General features: G+C 62.1%; 1 protein-coding gene across 1 annotated transcript; it reads right to left on the bottom strand.

Moving 5' to 3' along the window:
• Window positions 1-903: 903 nt before the first annotated feature.
• Window positions 904-22,313, bottom strand: RHOT2 (ras homolog family member T2). Its single transcript, XM_079321147.1, is given in 27 exon segments — window positions 904-1,218; window positions 1,293-1,301; window positions 1,304-1,352; window positions 1,867-1,967; window positions 2,179-2,291; window positions 3,154-3,378; window positions 3,635-3,687; window positions 3,692-3,761; window positions 11,148-11,149; window positions 11,151-11,354; window positions 11,508-11,630; window positions 11,865-11,945; window positions 12,315-12,445; window positions 12,517-12,617; window positions 12,698-12,843; window positions 13,856-13,940; window positions 15,487-15,607; window positions 15,872-15,980; window positions 16,390-16,488; window positions 17,045-17,146; window positions 17,563-17,671; window positions 18,330-18,382; window positions 18,707-18,760; window positions 20,678-20,721; window positions 20,825-20,906; window positions 21,794-21,852; window positions 22,139-22,313. Coding segments are annotated over 27 exon segments (2,634 nt in total). The 5' UTR covers window positions 22,176-22,313; the 3' UTR covers window positions 904-946.
• Between the last annotated feature and the right edge of the window lie 55 nt (window positions 22,314-22,368).

The raw sequence follows: 22,368 nt of genomic DNA, 5'->3' as shown, positions 1-22,368 counted from the left end.
GAGGCTCCGCTGCTGGGTGCGCTGCGGCGGGCGGGGCTGGAAGCGGGTTCATCCGAACCCCCCCGCACCCATGTGCCCCCCGCGCTGCCAGCCCCGCGGGGCTCAGCCGGGTGCCGCTTCACTTCTCCCGGAGTTTTCTGCTCCAGTAAGTCCCGACCCCGCTGTGCCCCCCCCGCCCCCCGGGCCAGCCAGCCCGGCACCCGCACTGCCTTCCCAGCAGGGATGGGGGGCACCCTAGAACCCCCTCCCGCGACAGAGACACGAGCGCCAGCAGTGTGCAAAATATTTATTTATACTCCAAAAAGGTCCGGGGGAGGGGGGTCAGAGCGGGGATCCCCCCCGCGCCCCCATCCCGAGGCCAGCCCCTGCCCCGGGAGGGCGGCTGGCAGCAAAGCGGGGGGGCCGGGGCGCGGGGAGGGGGGGCTGTGCCGCCGCGGGCACCGCCAAAATGAGTTGTGCCGGTCTCAGCTGATTCCTGCCGGGCTCTCCCCATATCCTTCTATTTTTTTATTCCTCTTTCTTTTATTTATATTTATTTTGGCATAGAAAAATAAATCGCTCCTCTTTTGGCACCAGTCCTTCGTGTGAAAGTGCAGGTCCTGGGGGGCAACGAAGCGGCCCCCACCCTGATAAGGGGGTACAGGAGCCAGCGGGGGGGGGGGGTCCCCCTCATTGGGCTCCTTCCCGAGGGGCGCATTCCGAGCCCTGCGGCACCCCGGGGGGGTTGGCGATGCCGGGACAGGGCTGAAGCATCCTTTGGGGAGGGGGCTGCAGCAGGGTGGGGGGCGGCAGGGGACATTCTGGGGGGCGGGGGGCGGCGCGTTCGCTTAGCACCGAGGGGGCAGGCGGGCGGGGGGGGCCTGTCCCCATGTCACGCGCGGGGACCCCCCCCAGCCCCTCCACCGGCTTGGAAAACAACCCACCCGCAGGGGCGGGGCGGGGGCGGCTACGGCGGCGGGGGGATCTGTGCCCCCAGCAGGTCGTAGGCGAAGATGTTCCAGAAGACGGCGAAGAGCAGGAAGGTGCCGTAGGACAGCAGCAGCACCCACCAGCCGCACTGGTCCTGCAGGCTCTCCTCGTAGCTGCGCAGGATGGTCAGCCCCATGCTGATGCCCACGATGGCCCCCGCCAGGTGCGCCATGAAGCTGGGCTGGGGGCCCGAGGCCGGCAGCGGCGGCGAGAAGCGGAGCCACACGGCGCGACCAACCTCGGAGCTCACTGCGGGACAGCGCGGGAGCTGCTGAGCCCGCCCGGGGCAGCGCGGCCGGGGGGAGCGGGGGACGGCTACTCACTGCACACCACGCCAGCACCATCCGCAGCAGCTTGTAGGGACAGCGCATCCCGGCCCAGTTCTGCGGGGAGGGCGGGGGATGGATGATGGATGGATGGTGATGGATGGATGGATGGATGGATGATGGATGGATGGATGGATGGATGGATGGATGGATGGATGGATGATGGGCTGGCACCAGCAATGCTCCAGCACCGAGGAGGGGCTGCTGCCAGAGCCCCTGTAGTGCCCCATGGAGCCCCCTCAGTCCCTGCTCCCCCATCCACACCCTCCCCATGATACCACCCAAGGTGGTCCCCCTGTGACAGTTCCACAACTAATGCCACCCAACAGCATCCCCACCAATGTTGTCCACCCCACAGTGCCCAGCTCCCCCAGTGTCACACATGGCTGCCCGCCCCACAGTGCCAGCCACCCCACGGCATCCCTTGCTCATGTCCCACCACCTTGCCCAGCCTGCAGACAGCTCCCACCCCGTTGTCACCCCATGGCATTCCCCACGGTGTTGTCCACCCTACAAAGCCACCCACCCCCTGTCCCCCGCTCTTATCCTGTCCCATTATCCCCTGGCTGACCATGACAACGTTAGCGAGGTGAGCAGAGCAGAGGGCGTAGACCCCCCCCGAGCCCCCGACCAGGGGGGCTCTCATGTCCGTGATGGAGACGGTGAGGGAGCCTGGGGGCACAGACAGCGCTCAGCATGGGGTCTTAATTATTGCCTACATTAATTAATTACAGCGTGCATTGCCCCCCAGTCCCCAGCCAAGTGATACTGGCACTGCAGGTGGCAGCACCCCACCAAACTCGGCATGCACCTCCCCGTGCCACCTTGGGCTGGTGACAGGGACCCGTGGGGGATGGGGACAGCACCCCCAGGGAGCACCCACCTGCCAGGACCCCGGCTAGATAGAGGAAGCTGATGCGCAGGATGCCATGCACCATCTCCAGGGGCACCCCGATCATCAGCTGCAGGAGGGCGTTGAATCCCAGCTGCTCCAGCCTGCCCGGGCACAGGAGGGGACAGGCTCAGCCTGCACAGCCCCCGGGGTGTCCCCACTGTCCCCTCCAGCAGCACCTACCCCACGTGCATGAACATGTAGGTGAGAAGCGCCAGGCCGCGCTGCCCGGGGTGATAGACCAGGGGGCTCTTCATGTACTCGGGGTGGTAGGTCTGCAGCACCCACTTGTTCAGCGGCCCCCCATAGCACAGGAACACGATGATCTGTGACAAACCCCGTGGCTGTCACCCCTCTTCACCCCAAATCTGAGCCCCACAGGGAACCAGGATGTCACAGCTTGGGCCACCTGTCTCCACTGCCCTACGTCTGAGTTCCACATATGGGCACAAGGATATCACTAACAGGGTCTTCCTTCCCTCCACCCCATGTGAGCCCCTCAAGGGCACCAGACATCATAACTGGGGTTATCCATTCCCTCTGTCCCGGGTCTTAGCCCCACCATGGACACCAGGACATCAAACAGAGGTTACCCATCCCCTCTGTCCCGGGTCTTAGCCCCATCATGGACACCAGGACATCAAAACAGGGGCACCCAACCTTTCACCCCATATCTGAGCCCTTCTGTGGCACCAGAACATCACAACGTGGGGCACCCAACCCTTCACCCCCATATCTGAGCCCCACCATGGACACCAGAACATCACAACGGGGGGCAGCCAGCCCCACTGCGCCAGGTCTGAGTCACCCACATGGGCACAAAGTTGTCACATCCAGGGTCACACATCCCCTCGTGTCAGCTCTGAGCCCCGCTGTGTGCCCCAGGAGCTCAGAACTGGGCTCACCCATCCTGTCTGATCCCTGCCGAGGTCTCCAGGACCCTCCAGCCGGGACCACGCCCCGTACCTGTGTGAGGGTGACGGCTGCCATGAAGACAGGGGGCGGGCAGGTGCGGTGCTGGTAGAAATACCAGCGCCGGTCCATCTCGCAGGGCAGGATCTCGTAGGCCACGTAGCGGACGAAGCGTTTGTAGATGCCGAGGCCGGTCTCGTCCAGCAGCACGTCGCGGGGCAGCGCCCGCTGCCCGTTGGCGATAGCGCGCTTGAAGCTGCTGGAGCGCTTGCTGCTGATCTGCGGAGAGAGGCCGCGCCCGCGGGGGCGGCTCGGGACGCACGGCCTGGGGCCACCCCCTGCCCGGCCACCCCCTGCCCGGCCAACCCCCGGGCCACCACGAGCCACCCAGAGGCCACGCCGCCTTCCCACGCCAGGGCAGCCCCCGGGGATCGCTGGTGTCTGCCCCCCTCCCCAGGGGCACAGCGAGGTGCCCGGTGCCCACCCCCCCCTGCCGCCCGGCACTGACCAGGTCTACCATCTCCTGATAGCAGACCTGCCCCTCGTCGTTGCCCTGTGCCAGGGCCACCAGCATGTCGAGCTTGCGGGTCCAGGGGCAGCTCATGGCTGTGCACCAGGCTGGCGAACGTCTCCACCCCGATGAAGCCGGTGTTTTCGGGGAGCTGCGGGGCACGGCACGGAGCATCACCGGGTTTGCCGGTGATACCTCCTGTGCCTCACGGCTGGTTTCGCGACACCTGTCCCTGCCTCTGCGAGGGACACCACAGCCTGCAGCCCCCCGGATCGTGCCCCGGGAGGTGCCTGTGCCACGCCGGTGGCCCGTGCCGTGCGGTGTCCCCGTCTCCCCCGCCGCGCAGCCAACACTCTCCCACTCAGTTATTTCTCGCCGCAGCAGCCTGCCAGCCAGGAAGCCACCAAGCTAAACACACGCGCAGCCCTGGCACCAGCCTCCTCCTCCTCTCCTCCTCTCCTCCCCTCCCGCTCCTCCCCGCGCCTTGCCGCCGGCCGCTGGGATCCACCGGGGCACCCTGTGCCATGCTCGGGGCTCCCAGGGCGGGCCGGGCACCCTGAGCCCACCAGGGACAGCTCAGCACGGGCACCCAGCGCCACGGGGTACCCGGCATGGGACTGCTGATGTGGACAGGGAGCCCAGGACGGCACAGGAGAGGGGATGGGAGAGCACACACGGCCAGAGCACAGCCCTGAACCACCCCGAAGTTCTGTGGGGTTTGCTCCTTGCTTTTTCAGGGAGAGCCTCATCCTCGTGGGATGGGCAGGAAAGGGAGTGTTGGGACATGGACCGTGTCCCTCCCTGTCCCCGCGGAGAACAGCCACAGCCTCTTCACCCCGGGGCTTTGGCTGCCCGGAGCGGTGCAGGGTGGGATGAGGGTGCAGGCAGCACTTGCAATCTCTCAGCAGCCGCCAGCCCCTGGGAGCAGTCCCAGCCATGGGGCCGGGAGCGCCCCGGTGTCACCCGTGCACCTGCCCACACCCGCCACCCCACGGGCTCCACGTTGTGTGTGGTCACACCGGGACCTGGCACACGCTGTCCCCACGCTGAGCCACCCGCCCCAAGAGGCTGTGCAGCAGGGAGCCCCTCTGCTTTTGGGTGCATCTCCCTCCACCCCAACCTCACCGGCACCGTAGGACCCCCGGGAAGGGCCCAATCCCCAGCCCAGCCCTCGCAGCACTGCTCATTCCCGGGTAAGCTGCTGCTCGTTCCCGAAGAGCTCGGGCTCTCATGGAGTCCCTGTGCCCGAGGGTGGGGTGACACGGGGGACAGCATCGCAGCTCCCGGGCTGGGGGACTCAGCCAGGTCATGGAAACAGCGGGGGGCAAGTGGGGAAACAGTCAATTTTCCTGACCCCAAGAAATTCCTTCCCCAAGCCCAGGGGAGAGCCGCCAGCTGGGCCAGGGCTGGCTGGGATGGAGGGACCTGGCGATGGAGCCAAGGGGGGCTGGTGGGCCCGGGGGTAGCGGGTGGGAACCTCTCGAGGCCCCATCGCGCCGCGAGCAGAGCCCCACGCCACGCAGCGCTGATGCTCCACGGCCTCATCCCGCAATCAGGTCACGGGGGTGGGTGCAGACCCCCGCCTCGCCGGCGGGACCGAGCCCACGGCACCCGCGGGGCTCCATCCCGCGCCCAGACCCCCGGCCGCGCTGGGGCTCCGTGCCCAGCCCCTCTCGTCCTTGAGGGAGCACCGGGCAGGATCCGACCCGGCGCTGGCGGAGGGAGAGGCCACAAGTGAGATGGTGGCGCGTTTCTCAGCGGCACAAGGGGGGGTCGGTCCCGCAGGGCGGTGATGGGGCACCGAGAGACGCTGGCGGGGGTCGGCACGGCCGCCGTGGCAGCCCTGGGTGGCAGCGCTGCCCGCTGCGCGCCCGCCGTGCCCGGTGCGTTCGAGCATCCCCGCCCCCGGTAACGATGCCCGGTGTCCGGCGGCCCCCCCCGAGCGCAGCCCCATGCCCGGTGCCCCCGGGCGGCCTCACCTGCTCCTGGATGAGCTGCAGCAGGGAGCTCCTGTCCATGCACCCGGCGGGCGGAGGGCTCCGCCGCTCCCCCGCGCCCGGGGCCGCGAGCCGGGCAGGGAGCGGCGCGGGTGGCGGGGGCGGCGGCGGGGGCGGCTCTCCCCGCCAGCCCCGCGTTGCGGCGGGCCCGGGAGCGAGCGGCGAGCGGCGGCGCCGGGAGCCGCCGATGGCAGCGGGGCGACGGCGGCGGCGGGGGCGGGAGCGGAGCCGAGCGGAGCCGCCCCCGCCGCAGCGCGCGGCGCAGCGCCCCCCCTCCCCGAACCCCCCGCCGCCGCCGCCGCCGCGCGGGGAACCGGGACCCGCCCCGCCCCGCCGCAGCGCGGACACGGCCCAGGGCACGGCGGGGCCGCACCCGCCGCTCGCAGCGTGGGATGGTGCCGGCACCCCGGTACGGCTGCGGTATGGGAATCTGCATCCCAGGACAGAAACCAGCATCCCGGTATGGGAACCTGCATCCCAGTACGAGAATCTGCATCCCATTATAGGAACCCACATCCCAGTACAAAATCTAGTATCCCAGGACAGAAACCAGCATCCCGGTATGGGAACCTGCATCCCAGGACAGAAACCTCCATTCCAATACAGCTGTGGGCATCCTGGTGCTGGCACCCACATTCCAATATGGTAACTACATCTTGGTATGATACCTACATCCCAGTTTGGTATGTACATCCCAGTATTGGCACCCACATCCCAGTACTGGTATCCACATGCTGGCCCAGTACCTGCATCCTAGAACAGCTCTGTGCATCCTGGTGTGGACACACTGCATCCTTCTCCCCCACAGCCCAGCACTGATACTCATCCTGGTTAGGGACCTGGATCCTGGCTGATTCCTACATCCCAGTATAGGATCTGCATCTTGGAATGGAACCTGTATTCCATTTCCAGTATTGCATCCCAATACAGGTACATGGATTCCAGTACCCACATCCTGGTACATAGTTTTGCAGCTGCACCCTGTAAGAGGAATCCATATCCTGGTACAGAGCCTGCATCCCAGAATGGGTATCAGCACCCCAGAATGGATACCAGGATCCCAGAATGGGTATCAGCACCCCAGAATGGATACCAGGATCCCAGAATGGGCACCAGTATCCCGAATGGACGTCAGCATTCCAGAATGGACAGCACCAGGTGAATCTGGCACAGGTGACTGCAAACATTCCCTCCACCCTGTCCCTGCCCCACAGTCCAGGTACATCTCCCATGGCACAGGACCACAGAGCCCCATTGCTGTGCCCTGTCCCCAGCACAGTGCTCATGGAACAGCCTGGCACTGGATCCCTGGAACTGGCACCTTTATGTGACGTGCCCAATGCCACCCAGGCAGGGCAGGGGTGTCCCTAGGACCCATTCCTGGTACCCCTCACTTCCCGAGCCATGGCTCAGCCCACTGTGGGTGCCCAGGGATCTCCGGCTCCCCAGCCCCACCAGGCTCCTTCCCTGGGACCATGTGTGGCGTGGCTCTGCCACGCGTGTCCCCCGCCCCTCAGCCGTGTCTGTCCCAGCTCTGAGTGCTATTTATACACAGCAGCACGTGGGCCCGCAGCTCCCGTGGGATCCAGCCTGGTTTGGAGTCACCAGGGAGCACTGCCTGCCTTGGAGGCGCCTCCTCTGCCCCGCACGGCAGCACCAGCTCTGTGCCCCATCCCTGGCCCGTGGGGGAAGGGTCTTCTCTCCACCCCACAACCCAGAGGGATCCCTCATGTGGGAGCAGTCCCAGCCCAGCCTGTGGCAGTGCATAGGCTCTGGAAAACCCTTTTCTGGGGCTGCGCCCACATTCCCCGTGCCCAGCGCCCGTGGCTGAGGCTGCACAGACAGAAATAGCTGAGGGAAAAGCTGCCATGGGAAAACAGGAGCAGGGAGGGGAGGTGGTGCAGCCCTGGGAGCTGGGGGTGCAGGGGGAAAGTGTCTGCAGGGAAGCGGGGAGCCCCAAACCCCACATAGGGATGGGCACAGAGATCCACAGCTCCTAGGGCAGCCAAAGCCTCTTCTTCCCATGGATCCTGGGCACAGCCACAGCATCCACATCCTTCCCTGGGTCTCTGTCCTGGCTGGCACCTGCTACCCAAGGATCTGTGTCCCCAAGCACCAAGCAGCCCTGGCCAGCCCCAAGCCTCGTCCCACCACCAGTTTCTGCTCCTGCCCTAAATCCCTGTAACTGCCCTCAAACGGGGCAGCCCAGGCCCTGGGGGTGGCTCTGCTCCCACTGCAGCCCGGGCAGGGATGAGGGTCCTGCTCCCCAGGTGACACAGAACACGGTGTGCAAGAGAAGGTGTGTAAAAATTTATTTTGCTGCAGAGAACAAACCTAAAACATTACAGCTCCAGCAGATGTGGAGCAGGGAGACACCAGGCACGGGCCCAGCTGGCAGAGCCACGCACGGTGGGCACAGAGAGGGACATGAAACACGAGGAGTGTGGCCCTGGCAGTGCCAGGGACCTGCAGTGAGTGTGTGCCCCACTGGCAGAGCAGCTCCAGCACAGGGGACCCCTGGCTGGCCACAGCACAATGGGGACACCACCCCCTGAGGCTGCCCCTGGGAGACACATTGGTGCTGCCCAGCAATTCCTCCATCCCCTTGCTGGCTCCAGGGCACCACAAAACATTTAAATAGACAAAACACAGAAAAAGCAGCTCTGGGTGCGACCTAGGAGCTGCCCCTGCACAGACCAACCCTGAGTGTGCTGGAAGGCCAGGCTGGTGGCACAGCCAGGAGCTGATCCAGGCTGCCCCTGGGAGGACAGGAACCCAGGGATGGGTGCTGGCCTTGCTCTTTGGAACTTCAGACACGGACACTGCAGGGCTTTGGCCCCAGTGGGTGCTGAGCTCAACCCAGCAGCTGAAACCAGCCAAGGTGTGGGCAGGGGTCAGGACACAGGACAGGAAAGAGCTTCCAGTGTGCCAGGAGATGCAATGCCCAGAGCCTCACACTGGCTAGGGCCCCACAGAGGGGACAGCAGGACACAGGGCCTAGGGCACAGCGTGGCACCAGCTCAGTGATGGCACTGCCAGGGAAAGACTGGGCACACACTGGGCATCCAACACCCTCCCAGTCCTTACCAGGGCTCCCAGAGCCCTGCAAATACTGGCGGCCAGGAATACTGGCGGCCAGGGGTGGGGAGGGGATGCGCCACACAGGAGGCAGGAAAGGAGGCTGGATGGACTCAGAGCCTGGAACACTGCAGGACTCATAAGATTTTTGTGTAGGAACAGCAGAAAGGAGCTCAGGACAAACCCTGATTGTCACTGTCCCCCCTCCCAGCAAGAGAGGCCAAACTGGGGCTGGGGGTGTCAGTGCCTGGCCCTCCCTCCCTGGCAGCCTTTCCCAGGGCTGGCTGAGGGAATCCAGGACAGGAGATGGAGATGTGCCCCAGGGAGCTGCAGCCATGAGCTCATTTGACAGCTCAGCTGCTGCTGGAGCTCCCAGAGGCTCCCAGAGCGTTGCACCCTCCAGAATCGAGGGCACCAGCACAGCCCTCTGGAGAGGGGATGTGCCCAGTCCAACAGACACCAAAACACTCATGTTTGAGCTTAAAAGAAGCATTAAAAAATTGAACAGAATAAAAGATTGAGGGTGATCCTCCAGGTGCTGGTGAGGCAGAGCCCTCCTGGCAGAGCTGCCTGCCCTGTGGCCACGGGGCCAGCAGGCCACCGGGTGAGGCTGGCCCAGTGCCAGGGATGGATCCTGCTGGTGCTGGGAGGTCTGGCTTCACTGGGTCCTGCAATCCGGCTGGGGACAAGGAGGATTTCCTACCAAGGGCCAGCTTGAGGCATGGGCCACTCGCTGGGCATTGCTGGGGCGGGAGCTGGTTGTCACAGGGAGGGTGGGGTGGGAGTGGCTCTCATTTGTTTCTGGGCCAGCAGGCGGTAGAGGGTGAAGCCCACCAGCGCCGTCACCGCCGCCCCCAGCGCCACCCGCAGCCAGAAGGACGCCACTCCCAGCTCCACGGCGTTCAGGTGGCTGCAAGGAAACAGGAGAGGCCGTGAGTGAGGCTGTGTGCCCCTGCCCCACCCCACACAGGAGGCTGGGGGTGAGCCCAGCACTGGGGGAATCAGAGAGATTCCCTGTCCCTGCAAGCACAAGCGCTCGTCACCCAGCATCACCATCAAGCCAAGGGAGGGCTGTGGGACAGATGTGGCTGTCCCCTCCCCTGCCCTGGAAACAGCTCTCCAACACCTAAATAATTAGACAGGTTATCTGCCTTTCTAGGTCAAGCTGCCTTTCCAGCTCCCAGTGCATGGAGAGCTGGGATGCCACCACGGGGACACCAGTGACAGGGACCAAAGGGCAGCGAGGGACAGGGCCTGGTGCTGCCCCAATGTACACATTCCCTTCCCAAACATGTGCTGTCCTGCACTCATGTGCTCCTCTCCTCTCCTCTCTCTCCCTCCATCCATAATTCATTCCCCACTACACTGGGGGAGCACAGCCAATCCCCAGCCCTCCATTACGCTGTTATTTATTTATACCACATACCCTAAGATATATTAAGAATATTTAAATTTTAATACTGCAGAGGAAAAAAAAAAAAAAAAAAAAAGCGTCAGCTCTAAAAATAAAGTTGTTTATTGAAAAGAAGCTGGAGGGAAAACTACTCACTAGTAATCCCATCCTGCCTCCCAATGCTCCCACAGGTTCTCCCCGCCAGGGCTCAGCCCCTGGAGCTGTGCTCGCCCTTCCCAGCCCTGGAGCAGAGCAATTCCACTCACAGGCATCCTCCTCCCTCCCCACAGCCCCCCTCACCTCCCCTGACCAGCCTGCTGCTGTCCTAGCCCATTCCCAGCCCCTCTGGGGTGCAGTTCCTCCCAAAGGGAGGCTGTGTGACAGAGGTCTCGTTTCACTGACCTCTTTTCAGTTCTGATCCAATCTCATCGGGAGAAAATAGCTGCCCCCCCCCCCCCCCCGTGGGCCTTGGCAAACTAAGCTGGCTACTCCTCTTCAGCATTTTTTATCTTAGGCTTCAAAAATAAACACTCCCGTGGCAGGATCTATCTACTAAATCTGCCAGAGACATACACACAGGCAGAAGAAAACCTCCCCCCTCTGCAATTAGAGGAAGAAGTGGCTTTTCTGTTTCAATTATTTGTATAAGCAGATCACAGAATCCTGGAATGGTTTGATTAGAAAGGAACTTAAACCCATCCTATCCCATCCCCCAGCCATGGGCAGGGACACCTTCCACTATCCCAGGCTGCTCCAAGCCCTGTCCAACCTGACCTTGGGCACTGCCAGGGATCCAAGAGCAGCCACAGCTCCTCTGTGCATCCTGTGCCAGGGATCTCCTCACAGGGAACAATTGCTTCCCAATATCTCATAATATCCTGTCGTCCTTCAGCTTAAAGCCATCCCCCCCTTGTCCTGTCACTGCATACCCTAGATGACATCAAAATCACTTGATGACAACAAAAGCTGCAGAGAAACCAAAGCAAAAGCAATGTGGCAGAGGCAGGGCTGGGACACAGCCCCCTCCCCAGGCTGTGCTCCCAGCAGAGCCCCTCCATGGGAAGGATACTAACGGGAAGGTGGCAGCAGTGGCCAGTTTGGTGTAGACAGCAGTGCTGGGTGGTCCCTGGCTGTGGCAGGAGAAGAGGAAGGGTGGAGGGAGGCAGTGCTTGTAGCAGAACTCAGCTGGGAAGAGGCCTGACTGCTGGCTGGCTTCTGGCAGGTCTGTCTTGGAGGCCACGAAGACACAGGGGATCTGGCTGTCCAGGTAGTGTTGCTGCAGAGACAGGGAAACCCCAGCCAGGGGTTCAGGACCAACTCCTGGGAGAGGCAGGGCTGCCACCAAGGCTGATGCCCCTGGTGAAGTCAAACAGGAAGCCTGTGGCCACCTAGGACCCCTGCAAAGTCCCCCAGGGTCCCTGCCAGCTACCTTATAGATGCTGGCACAGTAGCTGAAGGACTTGGGGTCGCTCAGGCTGTAGATGAAGCAGGCGACGTCACAGGCTGCGTCCGACGGCTTCGTGAACGGGGTGTCAGCACTGACCTCACACAGCTGCAGCACAGGGGACAGGGCTGTGGCACAGCAGTGTCCCAGGGGCTCAGCTGCTCCTCACACCAGCACATGGACTGTGCCAGCACAGCCACAGCCACAGCCACAGCCACAGCCACAGCCACAGCCACAGCCACAGCCACAGCCACAGCCACAGCCCATGTGCCAGAGTGTGGGGACACAGCCCAGCCCTGCTGAGAGCCAGACACAGCCCAACTCCTGCTCTCCCACACTTACTATGAGATACTTCTCCTGGCCATTGACCTGCACTGTGTTGATGGTGTGGAGGGATGGCTGTCCTGGGTTCTCCCTCTGGGCCTGTCACCAAGGAAAACACCATCTCAGGCAGTGGAAACATGAGCAGTGCTGGGTGAGGGACAGACACATTGTCAGCTGCCTGACAGCCACCTGAAGGCAGCCAGGGCCTGTCATGAGATGGGCTGTTCCCAACAGGCAGGGAAAGCCAGCATGGCTCTGGTCAGACTGGAGAAAGCCCCTCGGGACAAGCAGAGGAAGCAGCCCCACTGCATTAGCCAGGATGAAGGACACAAAGCCACCAGCATGGAGTGGGTGTGAAGCATGGGCAGGGAGGGCATCACACAGGGAGGGGCCTGGCCAGGGACAGATGCTGCAGGACCCCCAGCTGTGCCTCCTGGGAGCGTGGCCAGCCCGGGAGCAGCCACTCACCGCCAGGCTCCTGCCGAGGAAGGCCTGCAGGAAGGCAGACTTGCCTGCGCCCCGCGCTCCCAGCACCTTGCACAGGAAGACATTCCTCTGCGTCTGCCCTTTCTCCAGGTCAATCCTCTTCTCCCGGGTCACTGGCAGGAGACAGGCTAGTGAGAGCCAGGAGGGACCCCAGCTGTGACAGAAGGGGAGGGCATGGCTGTACCTGTGAGGGCTTGGGTCTGGGAGTCCTGCTCCGAGAGGATGGGGTAGCCCAAGTAGCCCAGGCACTCCAGGCAGTGCCGTACGTCCAGGTAAGCCACGAGCCTGGGGAAACAGAGCACGCCAGGAGGGTCAGCCAGGGCTGAGGGATGTGACCAAGGGCCAGGGAGAGGGACTGAGCTTACGTCCACTGGCAGAGGAATCCATGCAGGGAAAGCAGGCCTTTATCAGTGGTGCATACCGTGTTGTGGAGCTCGGGGCCCCAGGGCACGCAGGGGAACACGCTGAAGAAGTTCTGCAGCTCTGTGTGTGACAGGGCTCCGTCCTGGTCCTGCCAAAACACAGGGAGTCACGGGGGCAGGCAGGACCCAGCCCGTGCCCAGAGGGGGCTTTGCCACACCAGCACCTCCCTGCTGTGGAGCATCACAGGGATGCTGCCAATGGCAGGGGTCGATCGACCGCAGTGAGGCCGAGCTCACAGAGCCCGTGCCTCAGGGACTGCCAGCACTGCACAACACCAAACACGCTTTGGGACTGCAGCTGCAACCAGGCAGAACCCGACCATGCCTGCCCCACAGCCCTGAGATGCTGTTCCTGCCATTCCTGGAGCCAGCATCAGTCCTGCCTGGCCTTCCACAGGCAAACAGCACTCAGGCTGCTGTGCCTGAAGGAACCTGCTGGCACCTGGACACCCAGGGATGTGCATCCATCCAGTTCTGCCTTTCCCCATGGCCACAGAGATGACCTGGATACACAAGGGGATGTGTGTCCACTCTCTGCTGCCATTCCTGAGCCACTCCCCATTGTCACAGAGCTACCATACTCCAGATGCACATCAACATCTGAATAGCCAGTCCGAGCAGGTGCATGCATATCCAATACATCCCTTCTCCCACTCGCCAAGAGCCTGAGTTTGGCACAAATGTGTTGCTTTCTCTCCCTCTCTCCAGCCTGGCAGCCCTCCACCAGGCTGGCAGATGCTGGTCCTTGGCTGCTGGCCAGCAGCTGTGCCTCCTTTTCTCCCTGCCCGCTGCAGCCACACACTACAAGGGCCATGCCAGTTTGATGCCAACTCAGACCCAGTCCCTTAACGTCTAAACTGCCCTTTGGTCAAGAGTAGTGACCACAACTCCACATCTCTGATAAACTATCAGACTACAGCTCGCTGTGGCCACTCCCTGCTCCCAAAGCCTCCAAAGAGGGAATGCTGTGGCAGAGGAAAGCCCTTCCCTGCTGCTCTGAGGGCTCCCTGGCACAGAGGGGTGGTCAGGGGAGCACCTGTGCCCACGTGTGCAGGCCCAGCAGAGCATCCCCTCCCCTGCAGCCCCTGCTCTGCTGCCCACCTTGTCATGCTTCTCAAAGAGCCTCTGCAGGAACTGGTATCCCAAGTGGTTGAGCTCTGTGGAGCAGCCGGGGGGCACACGGAACCTGTTGGGAAAATCATGGAATGATTTAGGTTGGAAAACCCCTCCATGATCAAGTGTTCCAACACTGTCAAGGCCACTGCTGACCCACATCCCCAAGTGCCACATCTACATGGCTTTAAATCCCTCCAGGGATGGTGACTCTACCACTGCCCTGGGCAGCTGTGCCAGTGCCTGACTACCCTGTCAGCAAATAAAACTTTCCTACTACCCAGCCTAAACCTCCCTTTTATCTTTCATACCTTATTCTCCAGAACAGACACCCCAATGAGCCTCCTCAAGCCCTGAACAAAGGGCAGTGTGTGAGCACATTTCACCCAGAGGACACAGCTCCCCATTCCCTCCCTGCTCAAGGTCAGCAGCTGCCTCCAGGCCTGGCTATTCCTTGACACAGCCCCCTTATTTTGAGGAGAATCCCCTGAGGCTGCACAGTGGCCTTTCCATGGCACATCCCCAGCAGCTCAAGAGATGCTGTGTCCTCGTTCTGCCTCGTGCCCAGGGCTTCAGTAGGGCACAGGAGTGCCCTGGGGTGCCATCCACCAGCATGTCCCTGTCACCTCCCTGCAGCCTGCTCTCTGGGAAGAGGAGGAGGCAGCTCCCAAGTCAAACCCTTCTATTGCTGCCAGCTCCCCATCTCCAGAGTGGCAGGGAGCAGAGAAGAGACAGCAGCTGCACAATCAGCCGTGAGGGCTGTGCTGACAGCTCACTGCTCCTGACAGAGCTGCTCTGCCTCGCTCAGCCAGGGTCAGAGCAGCCTCCAAGAACCCCTTGCTGATGTCAAGGAAAGACTGGGATTTCATTCCCACCTTCCTGTCCTAAATCAGCAGCCCCAAGGCCTGCTGTACTTGTCCCCAATCCCACATACCAGCTCCTGCCTGAGGGGAAGTCAAGGACTGTGAACCTGACCCTGACCTAAGGGCTCACAGCAGCTCCTGGGGTGCAGGATCCAGCCAAGGTGCTGGGGATGCTGAGCCATGCATGTGCCCCCTGCCCAGCCCTGGGCAATGTGCACCTGCTCAGCCCTGGGCAATGTGCCCCCTGCCCAGCCCTGGGCAATGTGCCCCTGCCCGGCCCTGGGCAATGTGCCCCCTGCCCAGCTCTGAGCAATGTGCCCCCTGCCCAGCCCTGGGTAATGTGTCCCCTGCCCAGCCCTGGGCAATGTGCCCCCTGCCCAGCTCTGAGCAATGTGCCCCCTGCCCAGCCCTGGGTAATGTGTCTCCTGCCCAGCCCTGGGTAATGTGTCCCCTGCCCAGCCCTGGGCAATGTGTCCCCTGCCCAGCCCTGGGCAATGTGCCCCTGCCCAGCCCTGGGCAATGTGCACCTGCTCAGCCCTGGGCAATGTGCACCTGCTCAGCCCTGGGCAATGTGCCCCCTGCCCAGCCCTGGGCAATGTGCCCCTGCCCGGCCCTGGGCAATGTGCCCCCCTGCCCAGCCCTGGGCAATGTGCCCCCCTGCCCAGCCCTGGGCAATGTGTCCCCTGCCCAGCCCTGGGCAATGTGTCCCCTGCCCAGCCCTGGGCAATGTGCCCCTGCCCAGCCCTGCACACGCACTGGGGGTGCAGGTAATCATCTGTCAGCTCCAGCTCGTCGTCGTAGCCGAAGCGGCGCAGGATGGTCCAGGTGGTCTCGTGCCGGCCCCTCTGGATGAAGAGGGTGTTGAGGAAGAGGAAGCCTGCAGGAGAGATCAGGGGGCTCAGTCACAGTGGAGTCACTTCAGGCTCAGGGATCCACTTCTCAGCCATGCTTTTCCTGGGAAAACTGACTACTGGGACAGAGATCTAGCAGCCACAGCAGGCTGGTTTCAGCAAGAGGGGCTAATCAGGCTGTGAATGAGAGCCAGGAGGCTCAGGCCAAGGACAGGGCCCCCTGGGATGTGCTGAAGCAGGTGGGTCCCCCCCATCCCCTGGGAAGGAGCAGGGAGCCCCTGGGCTGTTACCATTCAAGGTGAGGCCGTTGTCCTGCACCCCATCTGTCGTGTTCTTCCACACAACCATCTTCACATCCTCCAGGGCCTGGGGAGCCAGGGGGTTTCCAAAACAAGACTTCTGCCTCCCAAGAGAACCAAGGCCATTGTCAGCAAAGCACTCAGACAGCACAATCCTGTCTCACCAGGTTCCCTCTCCCCTGGCAAGGAATGAGGTTTCAGGGAGGGAAAATCCACCCAGCTCAAGGATTTCTGTCTGAGGCCTTGACCAAACCTTTGTTTTTTAGCATCCCAATAATTTAGGGCTCTCATCATCTTCAGAGCCTCCTGGTCTTCCCATGGCAGAGCAAACTCAGCCCAAGCTTAGGAAGAGGGAACCCCACATGTTCAGAGATGCACCCTGCAGTGCTTCAGCTGTGCCACAGAAACACCAGACAGGAATGGGATAGCTGTGCCAGGAGAGGGGGAGATCCCTGCTGGAGAGGGAATCCCAGGCACTGGGGAACTCCTCAGCTCTGCAGCCACCCTACCTGGAAGTAGTTGAGCTCATCATCACTGAGGATCTGGTTGTTGTCCTGGTCCGAGAGGTTGAAGATCCGGGTCAGTGCTCGAGCACAGGCGGGTTTGAGCTGCAAGGACCAACCATGGTGACAATGAGAGGACACCAGCCACAGCCTGGCCCTTCCTCCTGCAGCCCCACACACAGTGCACTTCTAGGCCAGTACCACAGCCACCTTGGAGGTGGGAATCATGGAATCATCCAAGCTCTGAGTCCAGCTGTTCCCTCAGCACCACCAAGGCCACCACTAACCCATGTCCCCAAGTGCCACACCCACAGAGCTTTTAAATCCTTCCAGCAATGCTGACTCCACCACTCCCCCTGTGCCAGTGCCTGACCACTCTTACCATGAAGAAACTTTTCTTAATATCCAATCTAAAGTTAAGAGAGCACAATCCATGGGGAATTTTTGTTCCAGACCCTTCCCTCCACAACCAACACACAGCTGGGAGCTGTGGCATCCACCCCAAGACATCCAAGTCCTTGCAGGTGTCTGTCTGCCCAGCTGGCTGTACTGAGCACAGGAAATGGGCACTGTTGCCTTGGCCTGTCTGTGCCAGCCCCAACCCTCCATTTCCATCCCCAAAAATCCAGCCCAGAGCACTGAGACTCATCCAGGAGCCCACCTGCTTCTCCTCTGGGTCGTAGAGCGGGGCAGTGGGGTGCAGCACAGCTTTCTGGGCGTAGTAGAAGAGCTCAGAGATGTTCTTGAGGTTCTTAGCAGAGCACTGGGGATTCAGGGAAAGAGACAGCCCAGATGAAAAGGGCAGCAGGAGGAGGATGATACAACCTCCCCGAGCCAGACTAACAGTGCCTCAAAGCCCAGAGCAACATCTGTCCACCAGGAGGAAAAATCCAAAGGGACAATCTCCTGGGTTTTGCTCTGGCTTTCCTGTGCTCATTCCACAGCCCCAGAACCAACAGGGTCTGTGTGGAGAGCCACAGAGGCAGACACTGAAAGCTGCTCCTTGCAAGGGGTAAAGGACAGAAAGCCCAAAGGACAGGCTCTCAACCCCTGGACAAGGGGACTTGTGCAGTGTAACATCACCAGGGCAGCTCTCCAGGAACACAGAGTCCTGACTCCCCCCAGAGCAGCATTCCAACCTCTCAGGGAGGCTCTGCACACCCCCTCCAGCTCCCTCACCTCCACGCAGGTCTCAATCTCTGAGAACTGGTTCATGATGGGCAGGATGACCTCCATGGAGCTGCCCACCTGCAGGTCAGACTTGTTTCCCACTAAAATAATGGGGATTCTAGGAAAGACACAGAGCACAAGTGAGGCCACCCTCCCTGGTCCCAGCACTATCCAGACAATGGTGCTCCCCTGGGCAGGTCAGGGAGGCCCCAACACTCCTCTGCAAGATCCAGAGCAGCTTCCTGCCTCCCACAGCCAGGAGCATCCATCTGGAGAAACAGCCTGCCTGATCCTGCTTATGCTTTCACCCAGCAGCAATATGCTGCCTTTAATCCACACAGCAGCCTTCTGCCCAAGAGATCCATACACAGACTGAAGCTTCTGTGCACCCAGATCACCCTGGCAGCTGCCTCTCCCTGTCTGGCTGAGAAGAGACCAAGGGGGGAGAAGGATCCCTCCTCAATGACCCTCTGCCTCAACTGATCTCTGGTGGAGAAAAGTCCCCATGTGCTTCTGCTCTAAGTGGTCTGGCCACAAGCCACAGTCCTGGAATGGCTTTTGTTGGGAGGGACCTTAAAGCTCATCTCATCCCACTCCCTGCCATGGGCAGGGACACCCCATTAGACCATGGCTCCAAGCCCCATTCAACCTGGCCTGGATCAAACCACAAAGCGGGCTTGCTCTCAGTACCCTCACAAGGAGGTGAGGGTGGTGGGCACCCCACAGCCCCTGCAATCCCCCAATTCTGCACCCACAGATCACACCCCACACAGTACCTGGATCCCTTTTCCAGTCCCCCATTCACCATGGGGATCCACTTTGTGCGAATCTGGAAGGTGAGCAGAAGGAAAGGGCTGTCAGCACATGCTGGGGAGGGAGAGGCAGCTCCCAGGCAGGCAAGAGCAGGGCCTGCAGCCATCTGCTCCGCAGCATTCCCTCACACCAGCAGGCAGAGAAAGCCCAGGGATGCTGGATGCCAGCACCAGGATGTAACCAGGGAAAAACCTCGGGCAGGGCACAGCTTCTGCTTGGAGGAGTCTCACCCAAAATCCCACAGAGCTGGGGGGCCATCAGCACGTGCCCACCCCACAGGGCAGCACTGAAACCCCACTGCTGGGAACCTCCTCTGGCCCTGCTGCTGGAGCAGCATTACCTTGTCAATGGTGGCATCCTTGGTGACATCATACACCATGCAGACCACGTTGGCCTGCAAGAGAAGCAGGAGAGAGTGGTGAAAGGGTCCCTGCCACACTGGTGGCTGCAGGGAATGCAGGGGCACCAGGGAATGCAGGGGCACCAGGGAAGGCAGGGGCACCAGGGAATGCAGGGGCACCAGGGAATGCTATGGCACCAGGGAATGCAGGGGGCACCAGGGAATGCTGGGGGCACCAGGGAAGGCAGGGGCACCAGGGAAGGCAGGGGGCACCAGGGAATGCAGGGGGCACCAGGGAATGCAGGGGCACCAGGGAATGCTGGGGCACCAGGGAAGGCAGGGGCACCAGGGAATGCTATGGCACCAGGGAAAGCAGGGGCACCAGGGAATGCTGGGGCACCAGGGAATGCTAGGGGCACCAGGGAATGCTGGGGGCACCAGGGAATGCTATGGCACCAGGGAATGCTGGCTGAGCTGCCAGGGAATGCTGGGGGCACCAGGGAATGCAGGGGGCACCAGGGAATGCAGGGGTACCAGGGAATGCTGGGGGCACCAGGGAATGCTGGGGGCACCAGGGAATGCTGGGGGCACCAGGGAATGCTGGGGGCACCAGGGAATGCTGGGGGCACCAGGGAATGCTGGGGGCACCAGGGAATGCAGGGGGCACCAGGGAATGCTATGGCACCAGGGAATGCTGGGGCACCAGGGAATGCTGGGGGCACCAGGGAATGCTGGGGGCACCAGGGAATGCTGGGGGCACCAGGGAATGCAGGGGCACCAGGGAATGCAGGGGCACCAGGAAATGCTATGGCACCAGGGAATGCTATGGCATCAGGGAATGCTATGACATCAGGGAATGCTGGCTGAGCTGCCAGGGAATGCTGGGGGCACCAGGGAATGCTATGGCACCAGGGAATGCAGGGGGCACCAGGGAATGCTGGGGGCACCAGGGAATCCTGGCTGAGCTCCCAGGGAATGCAGCGGCCGAGCGCACGTGAGCACGGACATGTACACAGCCCCCACTGGGCAGCCCTCTGCACTGGCCCACAAGCTGCTGGAGCAGCTCCTCTGCCTCAGGAGCTGCTGGAGCTTTTCCTCTGCCTCAGGATCCCCCTCCCACGCCACCCTTGTCCTGGCCCTTCTCCCCTCCTGACCCCGTGCAGACAGGGCCAGCACCGAGGCTTTGTCGGAAGCAGACAGGAGGGATCACTGGTCCTTTCAGGAGAGAGTTTAACGCTAATCCGAGGACACACAAAGGTTTAGGCAGGATTTCCTGGAGCCATTTAAAGCCTCTGTGTACTCCTGCTGTCTGGGTGGAGGGAGCAGGACCCCCGTGCCCACCTCCTCAGCCGTTAGCCACCAGGGTCGGGAGATTAAATAGCTTTGCTCACGTGAGAGAGATGGTTTTATTATCCATAATTAAAAGGTTCTCATGTCTGCACAGTCAAGGTTAATCCCAGAGCAAAGAACAGCTGGGTCCACCCCAGCCAGACAACTTAATTATTCCTCCATGGCTGCTCTGAGGGCTCCCTCATCCCTCCCTGCCCAGGGCTCGCCAGGGGCTCCAGCTCCCCAATTAACTCCTCTGTGCCACTGCTTCATCAGGCAGCCACAGGCATCTAATGTAGGGAGCAGGGACCCAAACTCAGCAAACTGCTTCTCCCTCTTCTAGTCCATGGGGAATGCCCTGAGGCTGAGAGCACAACATCTGCTCTGCAGCCTCCTCCACCTCCCGTGGGCAGAGCTGCCCCCCGCCGCTCGCCTTCTGGAGGCTCCCCCGAGGGCTTGGACAAGCCATACACAACAGCTTACAAGACACAGCAGGATTAAACAAGCCTCTAAACAAACCAGGAGCATTAATCCGTGGATAACCGACTGCCTGTGCCTCTCTGGGTGGCTAAAGGGAAGGGGAGGGAGCAGCCAAATGTCCCTTGGGGACCTCCTGTCCCCATCCTGGCCAGCCCTGCTCACCTTGGCGATCTCCTCCTGCAGCTCCTCCTCTGTCTGCTCTGACTCTAGAAAGGGAATGAAGCCATCATCACCTGCCCAGGCAGGGGCACCCCTTCCCAATCCCTCAGCCAGGCAGGGAAGGGGAGAAGCCCTAGGACAGGGCCCTACCTGAGTAGTCCACTATGTGTGTGGGGACCTTCTCAGGAGTGACATCGGCCGGGATCGTGATCTCCTCTGCCCGGGGGGGCACCTGCAAAGCCAGCACACCCCATCCAGCCTCAGGAGAGGTGACAAGGGACCTCAGACCCCAACATGGCTGCTGCCAGAGTGGGATGAGCTGTGGATCACAGACAGCTCTTGGCCCAGCAGGCTGCAGCAGCCCCTGCCCACCAGCCCCTTGCACAGGCAGTGTCCTCAAGGTGGAACTTCCACCTGCCTCCTTCACACAAGCTCCTGATCCCAGTGGAGATAAACCCTGGGGACGTCCTGGGCTCCTCTGGGAGCTGTCTGGGCTGGGTTGGGAGCAGGGAATGCAGGGCTGGTCCCCCACAAACCCCTGAACTGATGCTGCCCAGTACAGCACCATGGAGGGCACCAGCTGCTCAGGGGCAGTGGGAGAAACCATCTGAGGCACAGGGAAAATGTGCCTGGACAGACCGATCCTATTTCCCTATCCAAACTGTGCTGGGACAGCAAGCTGTGGAGGGGCACAGGCTGGCTGGATGCTGCTGCTCACAGCTAGCCTGGCTTGGAGCACCACACCCATCTCCAGAGGGTACAGCAGGCAGGGAATGGGGCCTGGCCCCTTCCAAGGGCTCTGTGGTGGTGCCAGAGACCCCAGCAGCAGCAATTGGGGCCCTGGGAGGTACCAACACCCTCCTCAGGGCAGACAGAACTGCAAGGCAGGATCAGCTCCCAAATCGGGGTCAGAGCACCAACCGAGGAAAACACCACCGCAGCGGCAGCTCCGTGAGGTCCTCACTGACCTCACCTGAACCAGCCCATGGCTGTCACAGCTCCAGGAGCTGTGAGCCCTTCCCGGACACTCCCACCTCAGGCGGGGACACTGGGGACAGAGTGAGGGGACACGCAGTGAGGAGCCCGGGCTGGGGGTGTGCGCGCCCCCTCCCCACTCACCTCTTCAGGAAACTCCTCTCCCACCAGAGCCATTATCAGGGACGTCTTCCCCACCTGGGCTAGGAAATAAAGGGAGGACGTTGACATTGGCACCGGCACGGCAGAGCTTGAGGGCACAGCGGCAGGCGGGAGCCACGATCGGAGCCAGGGCTGGTGACAATGACACCCACGGGGCCGGGGCCACGGGCGGGCCCGGGCTCTGCTCTGCTCCTGCCAGTGACGGGGGGTCCCTCCCGCCCTCGCCCATCCCCTGCAGGAGAACTCTCTCCCCCGGGATCCCCGTGCCCCCTCTCCCTTGCCGGGCTGAAGGAGCCTCCCCCGGCCCGTGCCCCCCGCGCCCCTCACCCTCCCCGAGCAGGAGGATCCGCACGTCCCGCTTCATGGCGGCGCCGCCGCCTCCCCGGCCCCCCCCCACTTCCGGCCGCACCACCGAGCGGCGGCGCAGAGCGGGGCAGAGCGGCGCGGGGCCGCGCGGCGCCCCCTAGCGGGGCAGGCACTCCGAGACCTCCAGCGCTCGTCTTTCGATGGTTTATTAACGAAAACAAAACATTCAACGGCAACGAACGGCGAACGGG

This window comes from Erithacus rubecula, assembly GCF_903797595.1.
Source record: "Erithacus rubecula genome assembly, chromosome: 17".
NCBI classification, from domain to species: Eukaryota; Metazoa; Chordata; class Aves; order Passeriformes; family Muscicapidae; genus Erithacus; species Erithacus rubecula.
This window is presented reverse-complemented; position numbering and strand designations above follow the sequence as displayed.